We start from the raw sequence: 17,451 nt of genomic DNA on the forward strand, positions 1-17,451 counted from the left end.
CCAATACTCATGTTTCGCAACAGAGACTTCTAGATATTTGCTAAGTAGCTGGCAATACTTCATAATTTATGAACCAACCATTCATTGAAAAAGTAAATGAGAAATCCGTAAGTAAGAAAGTCTCCTGGTTATTCCAGTAAACATCTACTGGGCATCTCGGAACAACTCGCTGTTGGAATCTTTGGTACAAACACACAAAACGTGCATATTCTTATAAAAGTTACCAAAAACTTCCCATCTATTTAATCTTGTCTACTCAAAAGAAAGCATATTGTGGCAACCTGCTGGGTCAGAATCCACAGAATTATGATAATACAGTCCGCTGTGGCACAGGAAATTTATTTTGCATCTTTTAAGGCTGAAGAAGAAAGAATTTTGCCTCAATTATTAGAATGAAGCTAGCCAATTTCCCCAATTTGGATAAACTACATTTACTCTCTGCTTTTAATTCTGTGAACACTGTGTGTTTCTGTCAGTGCATCCATCACAGTACAGTCTAATCAGTGCTTTTTACTTCTGCCTTCTACTCTAAATTATAACCTTCTCCAGGACAGGCAGCCTTGTGTAAATCCTTTCTCTGAATGTACAGAACCTAACACACAGTTCCTCACACGTAAGAGACATCAGTAGTGAGATGACTCAATCAATGCATCATCTGTGATTCACTTCATATTAATACATCAAATGAAGTAGCTCTCCAAAAAATAACCTGTTTCCGTCTCTTTGAGGTAAATTATGAGTAATGATAAGTCCATATACAAAATGTCCACTCTCATTTGACACTGAGAGAGCATTACAATATTTCAGTAGGTAATACATAGTTCCACTTTGATTCTGAAGCAAAGAAAACATAACTAGATTTTCCTAACTTCAGAAATTTTATGAGGGACCCTTTCATCCTTCTAATCACACGAGTGAAGAATCATGATGTCTGACCTGTCCCTTCTCTGTGTTACCCCCACAGTCAGTCAGTCAATCAAATCCTGCTGACTGCACATTCCCACTTTTACTGCTGCCATCAAGGTCAGCATCATATAACATTATCTCTGATGAAGATTATACTAAATCTTCAAAGCGTTGTCAGTCAACTGAAGAATTACACCCATGATCTGGCCACAACTTGAACCTGAAGCCACCTCCCTAGCTTCCTCCACACCACCACCACATGTCCCAGTCAAATGGGCTACATAATACTCTGCTCCCACTAACCCATTTCCCCCCTTCTCTGGACCTTGCTTTCTTATGATACTTGATCAAACTCTGCCTTATGTTATGGCATCAGGGAGAGTTGTCTAACTCAGTACACTGTAAGTTTCTTGTTTATCTGTAGCCCTCCCAAATGTTCAGCATATAACTGGCCTCGAAAATCTTTACCGGAAAAGAGGAAGGGAAGGAGGGGCTGATTTGGAGAAAACGTCTGACTGTACATTAAAGGGGCCTGACAACAGTCATGCAGATCCAAAATTCCAAGAGAAATTATAGCACATTCAGAAATGTCAGAAATATTTTCAAAGTGTCCCACACAGTGCGATACCTGCTGGAAAAAACACTCTGTAACAGATTAATGGTTTGTTTTTTTTGGCTGGCACTTACCTATGGAACCTTTAGCAGCAATGGCAACAGCCTCTAATAGAACCTGAATAATACCTGCTCGAACTCGTGGCGAATCTTTTTTACAAGCATCAAGGTGTCCAAGAATCTCCTGGATTACATGGTGAGAATACTGAGCCTAAGAGAAACAGAGTGGTGTAAAAATATATGAACAATTATATGCATCCTGGAATTCATAAGAATGATAAATCACATGACATTAAAACATCCAATTATAGGAGACTGGTACTTAAGTCATGGAACAATATATAGCCATTAAAAACCATTCTTTTTAAGAATAACAAGGATAATGGGAAATATTCATGATATACTGAGTGAAAAAAAGCAAGTTGTAAAATGTGTGCTGTGCTAACCTGCTCAGTCCTGTCCAACTCTTTGCAATCCCATGGACTGTCTGTGGGGATTCTCCAGGCAGGAATACCGCAGTGGGTTGCCATGCCCTACTCCAGGGGATCTTCCCAACCCAGAGATCAAACCCAGGTCTCCCGCACTGGAGGCGGATTCTTTACCATCTGAGCCACCAGGGAAGCCCAGTTGTAAAATACTATGTTAAATAAAATTTAATCTGTTTTTTTAAAAAAGCATATAAAACTAGAATTAGGTATGTCTAAATATTAACACTGGCCATCTCTGAGAAGGAGATTTATTAGAAAATTTTATTCTCATAATAAACATTATCCTGATTGTATTAGCACAGCCTTATTAAATAGAAATTCCCATCCTGATGGGTACTAACATACAATTTTTAATGAATGGACTTCATAAAACTTATAGTGCACTTAAAGCTTCTTCTAAAGCAATGCTGTGGACCAGAATAACTTCTTAAACATTTAATCAACAAATATTTATTGATTCCTTCAGTTTATTCAACTTTAGCATTTACTTCTTGCAAAAAATAATTTCATCTAGTAACTGAATCTGAATGAGGAGGGCAAACAAAGAAATACAAGGCTATGAAGAGTAGGGGAAGAGCCTTAATTATGTCTACAGATTGCCAGATCAACTTCTCACCTACTAAACTAACATTAAAAGATCTTAAAAAGTTCTCATCAGAAGAAAAAAAATGTGTAGCTATGTGAAGTGATGGATCTTGAGAAAACTTACTATCAGAATCATTTTGCAACACATACATGTACCAATCACATTGTACACCTTAAACTTATATAACATTATATGTCAATTATATTTCAATAAACTGGGAAAACTAAAAAAAAAATTATCCTTCCACATATAAACCAGCTTTATACTAGCTACCACGTATTGAAAACCTACATTATGCTAATCTATAATTAGTATTTTATTTAGACAAAAAGTTTTAGAATAGGATGAACAGAATTCAAATCCTGACTTTCTACCTGTGTGCCCCTGAGTGAGGTACCTGATCTCTCTAAAGGTCAGTTTTCTGATTTATAACAGGGGGATAACAACATCTACTTCATGGAAAAGGAAATGGCAACCCAATCCAGAATTCTTGCCTGCAAAATTCCATGTACAGAAGAGCCTGGCAGGATACAGTCCATGTGGTCGCAAAGAGTCGGACACAACTGAGCAACTAATACTTTCACACTTCACTTTCACTTCATAAAATAAGGAGGATCAAATGAAATAAAGCATGTAAGGTTATTAGCATAGTCAGAGGCATAGCCAGCACTTGATAAATGTCAGCTTCTATTTTAGTATAAAAATGAAGCATTCAGTGCATGCACTAAAATTTTCTTTTCAGAAATGAGGAAACTAAAGCTCAGAGAGGCTAAATAATTTGCCTAAGTTCTATGCAACTGGGAAACAGCCCATTGAGGTTGCAAATCCTGTTATGACCGGTACTAAAAGCTGTGTTGCTTCTTACAACCTTATCTCCTTTAAATTAATGATGACTTTTTAGGGTATTAAAAATGTAGACGATGCTTAAAAAAAGGCCTAAAATTCCAACTGAATTAAGAGCTAGCTGGGTCTACCCAAGATTTTAGAAAACCAAGGTTGTCTTCTGCAGTAAATGACAGTGCCTCATCAAGGTTCTATCAAGACCAGAGGAGTTAATACATTAATACATGCACTATCACATAGCAAATACCCTATAAATGTATCAGTCACATGCTGCTATAATAATCAATTCTAATACTAGTTTATCAGTTAAACACAAGTACACAATAACGTATTTAATAAATGCACAATAAAGGTTATCATCATAAAATCATTTAGTTCTTTTTATTAGGTATCTTCTCATCTTGGCAAATAAGAATATAAGTATAAATAGAAATAAATGAGCCAAAGAACTAAATTAAGAACATGTCTTATCTCCTATAGTGTCTTCTATCTCTGAGGACATCCTTACTGACAGAGAACCAAAATTACTTATATAATATATAATCCTTATATATATACTTACATAATCCTTATATATACTTATATAATATATCCAATCCTTACCTGAATGGAATACATTATAATTTTAAAGCAGTGAACTGCAAACTCATTGGGATCCCATAGCTTGTGATGATCCAAATGCCTGTAATTAACAGTAAGAAAATTAAGAGTTCCTTATTTTTATTATACTTTCTCCTCTAGAACTCTCAACAATATGCAAAGCTTAAACAATCAAAAGAATATTATCTAAAAGAGAAACAAGGTTTCCATTTCAAGAACTATGATATTTATTTCCCTTCATTGGCAGATCTTTTCATAAAACAACAATAAAAGATTTTTAATACCTACATGAGCTGGCAAGAAAGAAAAGTCCCTCAGTCTAGACTCCATAAGAAGGTGGAATCTGAAGAAGTAAGTATACACTGAAGCCAGCAGCTAGCTATCTTAGGTATATCTTCAGATTTCCAGTAGTTGACAGCTAGTGGTTTAATGGGATACACAGAAAACTGGAGACAAAGCTGAGGGTCCACCTGAGAAAGATGGCTATCAGATCAGAAATATATGCATCAATCAAAGACCATCAAATCAATCCAAGACACCTTCAGTGAATGTGTAGAAATGTTTCATGTAGAAGTTTGTCTGTGTTGGCCTTGACTCTGAGAGGAACCATAAAAAATCAAAGTCTCTCTGGAAAGTCCTTCCCAGCACCCAGAGAGTAGTTTGACAGAATTCATAAGTATCTGTGTGGTTGAAAAACACAGAACCTAAGGTTGTAGTTCAAAGTGGTTCCTGGATAACACTGCACCCATGTCTTCAGCAGAAGCAAAATAAAGCCTTTTATGGACTGCACATCATTAATCCAAGCCTCATATCCAAAGAAAATGACAATGAGTATGAGCTCAAAATTCAAAGTCACAGAACACACAAGGTAAAAAGCCACTATGAATGTCAATGATCTCTCAAGTTTTTAAGGGACTAGGACAAGTTTTTAAGGACTTTTATTCATGACTATATTCCCCCTAAATGCCTGGTATCTTATTTGCAGAGGGCATTTAACATTTAAATAACTAATTATCTAGCCAATATGTAATTAACAATTTAACATTTAATTAGATTAATTAACTAACACATGATCAGGATGTAAGTCCATTAAGTTATACATAGAGAAAAATAGAGCCCACTTTCAAGTTACTCAAGCAATCTCTTATAGTTAACATGGTAACTTCTTTCTTCTACACCAGCTCTCTAGATTTTTAAGGCGTTACAGACTACCTCTTAGTTAATAACAGCATTAAGATAAAAACTTGGAGAAGGGCATGGCAACCCACTCCAGTAGTCTTGCCTGGAGAATCCCCATGGACAGAGGAGCCTGGTGGGCTACAGTCCATGGGGTCGCAAAGAGTTGGACACAACTGAATGACCAAACACAAGCACAAGATAAAAACTAGAATTCTGATATTAAATCAGCAGGTCTAGACATTAAAAAATAAATCTGCCCTTAGTTATATCTGACATTATTTGATTAGCTTTTAGCAGCATCTTCATAAGCCCAGAAAATCTTTAAATAATAAACATCATTTTTTGGTGGTGGTAGCAATAAGGGGGAATGTCTCTGAAAATATAAAAACTCTCTGATTTTTGATTTGTGGTTTATAGATTCTTGTAACTAAAGATCAACTTTGCACCAAAATATTTTCCCTAAAAAAAAGACTTCTGGATATTACATTTAGGCTACTTTACACATGCTATAAAGATGGAATAAGGAAGGGGAAAGAATAAGGCAAATGATTAAAAAGAAAGACTAGCAAAAATATCCAGAAATTACACAGAATATTATATAGGTCTATATCTGACAACTGAGTTAGAGGTTTGACAAGAGCCTCCACGTCTATGTGGAGAAACTCAAAGCTTACAAATGTATTTTGCTTGGAGGGCAGCATATAAGTACCAACAAGATATTTAATATTCCTGCGATTAGTTACTCGGTATACAATAAAATTTACTCAGAAAAGAGAATGTAATCTAAGGCAGCCCAGTCACACAAAAAAGAAAGCAAAGAAAGAGAAGCCAAATATGAGGAACTGACCAGAAGTTAATAAAACAAGATACATCATACTTCGACACTCTGCTTTGATATTTTAACGGATATATGCATTCCAAGGTGTTAGCAGAAATTCTAGTGGAACAACGCACATGATACCAAGAACATGACTGCATTTCCTACTTAAAGGGGCAAAGCGGTGAGGTGGTTGAACCAGTGCTCAAAGGGACATTGTCTGACTCAATCCCGTACTCTTCCCACACCGGCTCCACTGGCTCCACGAATAACTCTCTCATACAGGTAAGAGGATTTCAAATAAACTCAAACAGAATGCATACAGCACACCGACTTACGCAAAAACTGGTCTCACAGCGTTATTCATATTCCCAAAGCTCGCCCGGCCCAGCAGTTCTCTGAAGCAGTTTTCAGCCAGCACAGCGGGATTCTCTTCTTTGTCTGCTGCTGAAGGAGAAGGAGGAGGGCCTATGCGACTGGAAAAGAAAGAGAAATGAAGACAACCAAACAAATGCAAGACTTCTGACACCAGTTCTAACAATTAAACAGAAGAGATTTGACTTCTCGGAATTTCTAGCATGACATTTTCTTTTTATCTCAAAATAACTTTAGAGCTTAATTTTACTTCATGAATTCAACACCCTGAAGCTGATCATATAATCTCTCAAGACTGGAGAACTAAATTCAATTGTATTAGTTTGTTTCTAACAGAATATATTTTCCAAAGACAAAATACTCAACAGTTGCAATTTTGTAAAATTTCTACAACTTCTGTACATTTAGGGCACAGTCTCAGTAAGAAAAAAGTGCCCAAAGATCATCCAGATTAACTGTAAGAGAGCAAAAGTAAAATCAAGCAGAAAACTATGACCCAGTATAAATAAAAGCTAATTACAACACCTGTAAATCTCCTCAGTGGACACTACTTGTTCATATTTTAACACTTTATTTCATGTACAATAATAACCAAAAAAAGCGTATCTGTGGCACTGGGATAAAGCCATGAGAAAATACAACTTCTTAAAATCTGTCAACCAATTAAATTTAATCCTGTACCTCAAGAGCCACAATCATGGGGAATCAGTTCTCAACCAGCTAGGTACCTTCAGAAAAACTAACCTCAGCTACAATGCCAAGACTAGGAAAAATAAAGAAGGTGTTAAAATATATCACGTTTCACACTTTAGGTTTCTAAAGCTGCAGACAGTCACACCTAAGAAATCTAGTGTAAATACTTTCTGTAATTGCCATAAATTTCGATAAACATATTAAGTGCTTACAGAGTTACCAATTTCATCTTTTCACTTCTAGACCATGTTTATTTTGGCACTGCACACATAATCATCAAAACTACAAAATAAAGTTAAACTTCTAGAACTACAGAGTTAAACATCTTTTAAATTTGATTCAGACCTTCCCTCTTTAAACTACAAGAAAAGGGAGATCAGGAAATAAGCCGAACTGGAAAACACTGCTTCTAAAACTTGGTTGTATAGTACCTCTGTGTAAGGCAACAGAAATCTGCCAGGAAAGCATGCTCGTGGCATTTGAAAAAGGAGAATGAAGTACAGAATTCTAAGTTCAACAGGATATTGGTGTGCAGGGAGTGGAGGGGTCAGCATATGCCCCCAAACAATATTCCATGCCAAAATATCTTAGAAGAATAAACAAGAAATAAACAGTCTAGTATTTATGTTGAAAAAGCATATAGAGTGAATAGTAGCTGCTATTATTATTAGTAGCAGTAATTCCCTATGAAAAAGCACCTTGGATCTCTAAATAATAGAAGTTTGGTTTATAATTTCTATTTCTTACACTTGCAGTTTAAATAGGACTAATTCAAATAGCAATCTAGATTGTCTAATAATAAGCAGCAAGTAATAATTTATTCTAAAAGAAATAAAGCCTGAAGTTTGTAAGAATCTGTGGTCTACTCAGCCTACTGAAGATGATAATTTTTTCGGAAAGGACATATATTGAAACTCACTCAAGTTTAGGAGACTACTATATACACAATACTAAAGAGAAAACATTCTTATCCAACAAGCAAGCACACATACACCCATACAAAATAACACAGCCCCACCCTACCATCTTTATTCAATACCTGTCAACCTCTTCTATCTTTTGCATGTTGAACAGCAGGGATGGAACAATTTTATCCATATGCTGAGGCTCCCAAATGGTAGCCCGAAGTTCATCATTTACTGTTTTACGAACCACACCTTGAATACCTCTGATTCCAGCAATTCGGATTCTATAAAAAAAGAAAAACAAAAATATTCAGTCATGAAAAAAGTTATTTAAATAAGTTTGCTAGCTTAGTTAAGGGAATGGATGTTAAAATAAATACTACTATCTCAAGTCAATAAAACAAAAATAATACACAATAATTCTAAGAAATTAAAATCTCAAAAATCTAAGATGGACAGATATGGCAGTTCCAAAAGAAACTGACTTTTAATATCATCTTTTGTAATCAGCATTTAAAGTTAAAAAGGGCTGTAAAATATAGGGTTAGTCTATGTGTCAGTTTTCGATAAAAATAACCTAATCAAAAGAAATAGATTCTCCTATATTCTCTCACATAAAGCGTACCAAAGTTTTCTTAGGTCTCCCAAGGCAAAAGAAATAAAAACAAAGTTAAACAAATGGGAACTAATCAAACTTGTAAGCTTTTGCACAGCAAAGGAAACCATAAATAAAACAAAAAGACAACCTACAGACTGGGAGGAAATATTTGCAAATGATGTAACTGACAAGGGCTTAATTCCCAAAACATACTAACAGCTTATACAACTCAATAACGAAAAAACAAACAACTCAATCAAAAGATGAGCAGACCGAAATAGACTCTCCTTCAAAGAAGACATACAAATGGTCAACAGGCACATGACAAGATGCTCATCATCACTAATTATTAGAGAAATGCAAATCAAAACTGCAAGATACCACCTCACATCAGCCAGAATGGCCATCATTAAAAAGCACACAAATAACAAATGTTGGAGAGGGTGTGAAGGAAGAGAAGCCTCCTAATGTTGTTGGTGGGAGTGTGAATTGGTGTGGCAGCTATGGAAAACTCTATGGAGGCTCCTCAAAACACCAAAAACAGGGTTGCCACATGATCCAGCAACCCTACTTCTGAGCATTTATCTAGAGAAAAATAGAATTTGAAAAGATACATGTACCCTGATGTTCACTGCAGCAGTATGTACAATAGCCAAGACATGGAAACAATCTAAATGCTGTTTAGGTGTTCACTGACAGATGAACAGATAAAAGAAGATGTGAGATATATAGATATATATTACATACATATACACATATATAAAACACACACACACACACCAACACTGGAATGTTACTCAGCCATAAAGAAGAATGAAATAACAGTATTTGCAGCAACATGGCTAGACCTAGAGATTATCATACTAAGTAAGTCAGAAAGAGAAAGACAAATACCATATATCACTCACAAGAGGAATCTAAAATATGACATAAATGAACTCATCTATGAAACAGAAACAAACTCACAGGTATAAAGAACAGAATTTGTGACTGCCAAGAGGGATGGGGGTAGAATGGATTGTGAGTCTGGGATTAGCAGATGCAAACCATTATACACAGAATGAATAAACAAGGTCCTTCTATATAGCACAGGGAACTATAGTCAATAACCTGTAATAAACCATCACAGAAAAGAATATGAAAAATTATATATGTGTAACTAAATCACTGTGATATATTGCAGAAATTAAAACAACACTGTAAATCAACTATACTTCAATAAAGTTTAAAAGAGAATTAATTTTCTGAAAGGATGATAATAATTCAAACTAATGAGGATCAGATTCTCTCCCAGTTCTTGCCTAGAAGTCTCAGCAGCTGAGTGAGAACAGGATTTTACCGTCCTGAACACCCTTAATGTGCCCTCAGACGGTCCCTTCGTGGCTTCTCCCTAGAACCTCTCCCCTCCGAGTCCACCTAGATGGAACACTGCTGGTTCCTTTAGAGGGATGACAAATGTGAACTAACAAAATGGAGTGTGGATGATCCAAGCCATGTACACACTACATGTCTGTGTGTCCTGACACATACACATTACTGTATTTACACAGGTAACATCTTGAGAGAAAGCTGCCCTCTCATCCCTTCTCAATTCATAGACCTCAAGTTCCTCCAGCTCTTTCCGCATTCTTCTTTAAAAATAAAATCTAAATGCAATCCCTATCAAGCTACCAACGGTATTTTTCACAGAACTAGACCAAAGAATTTCACAATTTGTATGGAAATACAAAAAACCTCGAATAGCCAAAGTAATCTTGAGAAAGAAGAATGGAACTGGAGGAATCAACCTGCCTGACTTCAGACTCTACTACAAAGCCACAGTCATCAAGACAGTATGGTACTGGCACAAAGACAGAAATATAGATCAATGGAACAGAATAGAAAGCCCAGAGACAAATCCACGAACCTATGGACACCTTATCTTTGACAGAGGAGGCAAGGATATACAATGGAAAAAAGACAACCTCTTTAACAAGTGGTGCTGGGAAAACTGGTCAACCACTTGTAAAAGAATGAAACTAGAACACTTTCTAACACCATACACAAAAATAAACTCAAAATGGATTAAAGATCTAAATGTAAGACCAGAAACTATAAAACTCCTAGAGGAGAACATAGGCAAAACACTCTCCGACATAAATCACAGCAAGATCCTCTATGAGCCACCTCCCAGAATATTGGAAATAAAAGCAAAACTAAACAAATGGGACCTAATGAAACTTAAAAGCTTTTGCACTACAAAGGAAACTATAAGTAAGGTGAAAAGACAGCCCTCAGATTGGGAGAAAATAATAGCAAATGAAGAAACAAAGGATTAATCTCAAAAATATACAAGCAACTCCTGAAGCTCAATTCCAGAAAAATAAATGACCCAATCAAAAAATGGGCCAAAGAACTAAACAGACATTTCTCCAAAGAAGACTTACAGATGGCTAACAAACACATGAAAAGATGCTCAACATCACTCATTATTAGAGAAATGCAAATCAAAACCTCAATGAGGTACCATTACACGCCAGTCAGGATGGCTGCTATCCAAAAGTCTACAAGCAATAAATGCTGGAGAGGGTGTGGAGAAAAGGGAACCCTCTTACACTGTTGGTGGGAATGCAAACTAGTACAGCCACTATGGAAAACAGTGTGGAGATTTCCTTAAAAAACTGGAAATAGAACTGCCATATGACCCAGCAATCCCACTTCTGGGCATACACACTGAGGAAACCAGATCTGAAAGAGACACGTGCACCCCAATGTTCATCGCAGCACTGTTTATAATAGCCAGGACATGGAAGCAACCTAGATGCCCATCAGCAGATGAATGGATAAGGAAGCTGTGGTACATATACACCATGGAATATTACTCAGCCGTTAAAAAGAATTCATTTGAATCAGTCCTAATGAGATGGATGAAACTGGAGCCCATTATACAGAGTGAAGTAAGCCAGAAAGATAAAGAACATTACAGCATACTAACACATATATATGGAATTTAGAAAGATGGTAACGACAACCCTATATGCAAAACAGAAAAAGAGACACAGAAATACAGAACAGACTTTTGAACTCTGTAGGAGAAGGTGAGGGTGGGCTGTTGCGAAAGAACAGCATGTATATTATCTATGGTGAAACAGATCACCAGCCCAGGTGGGATGCATGAGACAAGTGCTCGGGCCTGGTGCACTGGGAAGACCCAGAGGAATCGGGTGGAGAGGGAGGTGGGAGGGGGGATCGGGATGGGGAATACGTGTAAATCTATGGCTGATTCATATCAATGTATGACAAAACCCACTGCAATGTTGTGAAGTAATTAGCCTCCAACTAATAAAAAAAAAAAAAAAAAAAAAAGACTGAACATGCACACACGTCGCACATTGCATATGCAAAAAGAACCTGAAAAAGAATGGAGATATAGATGAAGATACATAGATATAAATGAATCACTTTGCTATACACCTGAAACTAACACAGCATTGTAATAAATCAATTATACTCCAGTAAACATTTTTTTAAAGGTTAAAAAAAATAAATAAATAAAATCTAATCTATTGGTTCAAGGATAAGAAGAAAGGTAACCAGAAAACAGCATATAAAATCTGGGGAACAAGCTCGCAAGCAGAGCTAAGCTGGTAGCCCACCTTCCCTGAAAGACCTTCATTCTGACCAAATGTGACTATTACTTACCCTCCTTTTTAGCTACTAGACTTCCCTGGTGGCTCAGATGGTAAAAGCGTCTGCCTACAATGCAGGAGACTCGGGTTCGATCCCTGGGTTGGGAAGATCCCCTGAAGAAGGAAATGGCAACCCACTCCAGTATTCTTGCCTGGAAAATTCCATGGACAGAGGAGCCTGGTAGGCTACAGTCCATGGGGTCGCAAAGAGTCGGACACAACTGAGCGACTTCACTTTCACTTAGCTACTACCTGAAATATTCATCATTAGAAGTTTACTCAGCTTACCCAGGACTGTGTCCAAAAGCTATAAAATAGGTTTAGAGACTGGAGGATGAGGGGGAAGTGGGTGATATTGCCTTACAAGCCCACGGGGAAATAATACACGCCTACAGGAGTAGTGGGTGGAGAATGGGATGTGGCAGTAATATGGCACTGAACAGGTGAGGAAGTGAACATGGAGACAAGACAAATTCTGCCTCTCGTACAAAGCTGGATCTGTTTCATGCAGTTCTCTTAAAGTCTTGAGAGATTCTTCTGCAATCACAAAGGGATAAGCCTAACTTTACTACAAAGTTAGTATGTGCCAAGTCAAGTATTTTATTAAGAAAATCTTAAAGTTATCAGTTGCATTTCCTACTGGCCATGACCTCTAATTTTATTTGACAGTGTACTGCTAAAAGAAAAAGGGATTTCTAATAATAAAACAAAGCCATGAACATATTCCATGAAAAGTGAAAGAGAAAGTGCTAGTCGCTCAGCTGTGTCCAACTCTTTGTGACCCCATGAACTATAGCCTGCGGGGCTCCTCTGACCATGGAATTCTCCAGGAAAGAATACTGGAGTGGGTAGCCATTTCCTTTTCCAGAGGATTTTCCTGGCCCAGGGATTGAACCCAGGTCTCCTGCACTGCAGGCAGATTCTTTACCATCTGAGCCACCAGGGAATGAGATATGAGAAGAAAATAAAGCTTGACTGGGGGTGGAATGCAGGCGTTGATATTTAATAAATAAAAGGTGGCCAAGGGAGGATTCTCATGGTAAAATGACACCTGAGCAGAAATCTGAACAAAGTGAGGGAAGATGCCATAAGGCAGGTTCTAAGCCAGGAGGCCACTCAGTCCAGAGGCCCCGGGGGGAACTGCCCCTGAGGTGCTCACACAAGTGAGGAGACCTATGCGCTGGATCAGCGTGGAAGGGGGAAGAAATGACAGGATGACAGGATCTAACATCGATGAGGGGAGCATTAAAGGGGCATTCTGGGCTACAGTGGAGACTGCATTTTATTCTGATCCAGTTAGGAAACCACTCTCAATTTTGCTTCTTCAGTCAGTTCCTCTAACAGCAATGAGAAGCTGCATTTTAGGAATAAAGCATACATTTCCCATCTTCTTTGGTAATCATTATGTAAGATACAAACACAATATTGAATAAATTACTCCATGACTATAAATTATAAAACAATACATACTCTGTTCGTGTTTCTGGATCACTATGATAGGAGTGACACATGGCACTGAAGCGAGATACAAAAAAATCGTAACGTCTATGATACGATGGTGTGTCTTCTTCAATATTTGCAAATTTGACAAACTAAAAAGAATAACAATAAAGTGTATTATCACCTTTTTCAAAGTGTAAAAAAAATACATTTATTTTCATTCATTATTTGTTACATTGACAAGAAATTCCAAATAAAAAAGCAAATGAAATATGAAATATCATAAATGTCACATATATACGAAAGGAATTTTTAAATAACAAACTTCACAAAATCAAGAATACAGCATTGTAAGTGTTAACTATAATTTTCTGACGTAGTTTCTTTGGAGTGAGTGAGTGCTTGCTCTGATGCTCCTCTGCATTTCCCGGATGCTGGCAATGTTTTCGTGATAACCGCAGTCAGGCCCAAACCTTCAGGGAGTTCTATTTCTTAAATCATAGGTAGGAAATCTTGACAGCTGTTGTATAACACATGAATGAATATTTATACAAACGAGATGGGACAAGAAAAAGGGCACTAAGATGAAGAAAACATCACCAACACAGTAGAGAAGAAAAAGACTCAGACAGTAAAATTTATTCTACTCTTTTTAAAAGATTAAAAAAAAGAGAGAGAGAGAGATATGCATATGTTTAGGAAATTTAAATATCCTACATGATTCACAAACCCAACCATATGATCCATTAATATGCATCCTTTTTTTCTTATTTGCTTTCTCATTTATTTGGTGGCTTATTGCTTCTAAAATAACCTAAAGATGTCCTGGGAACAAAACTAAAGTACGCATAAACTTGAAAAAATAAAATTATGATACTAAAAGTATTTTAAATTAATTCAGCCAGAGCCAAGTTATCTGTTTTAAATAATTTCATATGACTCAGATGATCTAGAAAAAGGCCACAAATACCAGACCTGGGTTCCATCCCGGGTCTGGAAGATTCCACTTGCGGCAGGGCAACTAAGTCCGTGCACCCAACTACTGAGCCTGCGCACTCCAGAGTCTGTGCCCCGCAGTGAGAAGCCACAGCAAGGAGAAGCCCGCAGAGCAGCCAGAAGTCCCCACTTCAGCAAGCAGAGAAGCCCCAGGCAGCAACAGAAACCCAGCACAACCAAAAAAGTGCACAAAGACGGCTGACAAACACAAAGTACTGAATCAGTCACGTCTGACGGCTTAGCACCCCAAAGAAGTTAAAATCAGACTTCCAGGAAATACTACATAAATAATGTTGGTCAAGATAATATAGCATTTCACTGAATACAATTCACTCAAATCAAAAGTAGGTACCTGGAGATGTTTGTCTTTTTCTCAAATAAGTCATTAAAGGAATTCTAATGGCATGGCTGACTTTCAGTAAGGAAACTTCTGGAGATTTACACTAAAACTCCTTTGCCCCACAGCCATTAACACATTTCCCCTAATTATACAGGATGGATGAATGAGCAGGTCCTACTGTACGGCGGTACGGGGAACTACATTCAGTGTGCTGTGACCTACTGTAACAGAGGAGAAAATGAAAAAGTATACATGTATATATAACTGAGTCAGTCTGCTGTGCAGCAGAAATTAACACAATGTTGTAAACCAATTATACTTCAATAAATTAAAAAAAATTCTAGACTTTCCTCACCTAACTGTAAAGGAAGTAGGAGAAGCCTAAGTAGCTACACTCACTGAAATGGAGGCTGTCACACCACCTGACTGTATTTGGAAATACCCAATATTTTCCCTCTGAAACTAACGGACAAAATCATATTAAAGGTTTTCAAATGAGGATTTTATTTACATAATTTTGGTGAAAAAAAGGAGAATACTGTATTACTACCAACAAAAATAACAGGGCCATACACTTACATGCTGTAAGAACTTTACATTAGCTCACGCCACTCAACAACCCTGTAAGACTGGCACTGGTGTCATCCTCGCTTCACAGGTGAGAAACTGAGGCAGGGAGCGGCTAAGGAACCTGCCCAAGACACACAGCCAGGCAGTGCTGTGGGCCTGATTCAGAGCAAGGCGGTCAAGCCCTAGAGGCCGTGCTGTCCGTCAGCACCCACGGTTCCTAACCGTCCAACAGCTGTCTGCAAGCAACAGCAGGTAACAGATGACTCTTTTGTTGATAAGAATCTGGATGGGAACATGCCGATTGGTTGAATGCCTAAAAGCTTCCTCAGAGATGAAGCTGGAACTGAGAGACTGAGGCTGAAGGCAATACAATGAAACTAAAGATGAGGAGAAAGGTTATCACTGTATTTTATTTTCTTCATTAGATATGCCTTCCCCAACTACACACGTTTCATCAACTACAGTTCCAGATAAAAGAAAATGAATGTCGTTAGCAGAAACAGTTTAGAAGCAGTGTTAGAAGGCCAGGGGTAGGGGCAGGAGGAGGTTGTGAGGGGACACGGACACCTTCCACTTATGGCCAGCTGAGTTTCTACCACTTCTTATGATTCGTTAATGTCCTGGATTTCACACAGAACAACAATAAAACTTTGAGACAAAATGTTCTAATCTACAACTCTACTGGTTGCCCAAATACCCTGACCAGAGTATCTGCCTTTACCAGATAAGGACACTCGAAGAAGACTTAATCCAAGTTACGCTAATTACTCTTAAAATTAGAATCGTTTACTTACAGAATTTGTTCCGAGAACTTGAAGCTTTGGTTCCCCTGATTCCAGCAGTTTTGCTACCATATGAAGAAAGCTTTCTACAAATGGCTTGATGCTTTGAGAATGGCAGGCCATAAGAAGTTGGTCTAATGCCTCCATAGCAATTAAAACATACCTAAACATAAGAGAAAAATAATATCAAAGCATCTCTAGCTCTCCAGATTCTCCTCAGCGCACTCACAGGAATAATTAGAATAAATTTATTTAAATGCATAGAACACAGAAAGGCTAATTTAGCAGCATCTGAGTGAGAGCCTAATCTTCTCATAACACTAAGGATGTTGGGGTCCTAAAATGACCTTCAGGTGGGAGGACGCAGAGACCAGACTGCACTCCTCCAACTCTTCTCCTCAGCAAAACCTCTCCCAAAGCTGCTTCCATGTTAACTTCCTGTGAATGTTTTTATAAACACAAATATTCTCCATTTTCCAGCTTTTTAACCATATTTCTCTGCATCTGACCCAAAACAGTTATTATAAGAAATGAGCTTAAATTTCTAACACAATCTATTTGTATTTGTTAATATGAGTATATAAAACAGTATCAGCAGTATTATAAGGAAAGGTATAAATTTTACCTTCCAATTCATCAGATTTTAAAGCTTGTACTAAAAGTTAAAATTCAGAATTTAGATAACTTTGCTTGAACAAATGACCATAAGAACTATTTGTATCAAGACTCACAATTGTAGCAAATGCTCTAAATGGTAACAGTGTAAAAGTAGAGAAAGCCAGCATATCATGTGGAAAATGGAATACACTAAGAAACTAGGATCACAAAATGATAATATGGAAAAGTATTTATATACCAAATTGCAAAGTAATTACTGTTCAAGCACAGAGAATGGATTAAGATGGTAGTCCTTTATTTACAGGTCAATGTATAGCTAGCATAGTTCACATCAGCACGCTTGTTCAGAATTTACATATTCTGAACCTATTATAATATCTAAGCCTAAACGTAGTTCTCTTTTATTATTCCTCTGACAGGCAAAACTGGAGCTGT

At 37.3% G+C, this 17,451-nt stretch overlaps 1 protein-coding gene across 5 annotated transcripts in view; it reads right to left on the reverse strand.

The window, feature by feature from the left end:
* The window catches only part of EFR3A (EFR3 homolog A), an 81,987-nt gene that overhangs the window by 34,735 nt on the left and 29,801 nt on the right, over positions 1-17,451 (reverse strand). For all 5 annotated transcript variants that reach the window (XM_043879192.1, XM_043879194.1, XM_043879191.1 and 2 more), the window contains 6 exons: positions 16,411-16,561; positions 13,741-13,862; positions 8,139-8,288; positions 6,370-6,507; positions 4,039-4,117; positions 1,594-1,729 (listed from right to left, as the gene is read on the reverse strand). In XM_043879192.1, the coding sequence (XP_043735127.1) occupies positions 1,594-1,729; positions 4,039-4,117; positions 6,370-6,507; positions 8,139-8,288; positions 13,741-13,862; positions 16,411-16,561 (776 nt within the window). The remainder of the gene's footprint in view (positions 1-1,593; positions 1,730-4,038; positions 4,118-6,369; positions 6,508-8,138; positions 8,289-13,740; positions 13,863-16,410; positions 16,562-17,451) is intronic.

This window comes from Cervus elaphus, chromosome 21 (genome assembly GCF_910594005.1).
Source record: "Cervus elaphus chromosome 21, mCerEla1.1, whole genome shotgun sequence".
NCBI classification, from domain to species: domain Eukaryota; kingdom Metazoa; phylum Chordata; class Mammalia; order Artiodactyla; family Cervidae; genus Cervus; species Cervus elaphus.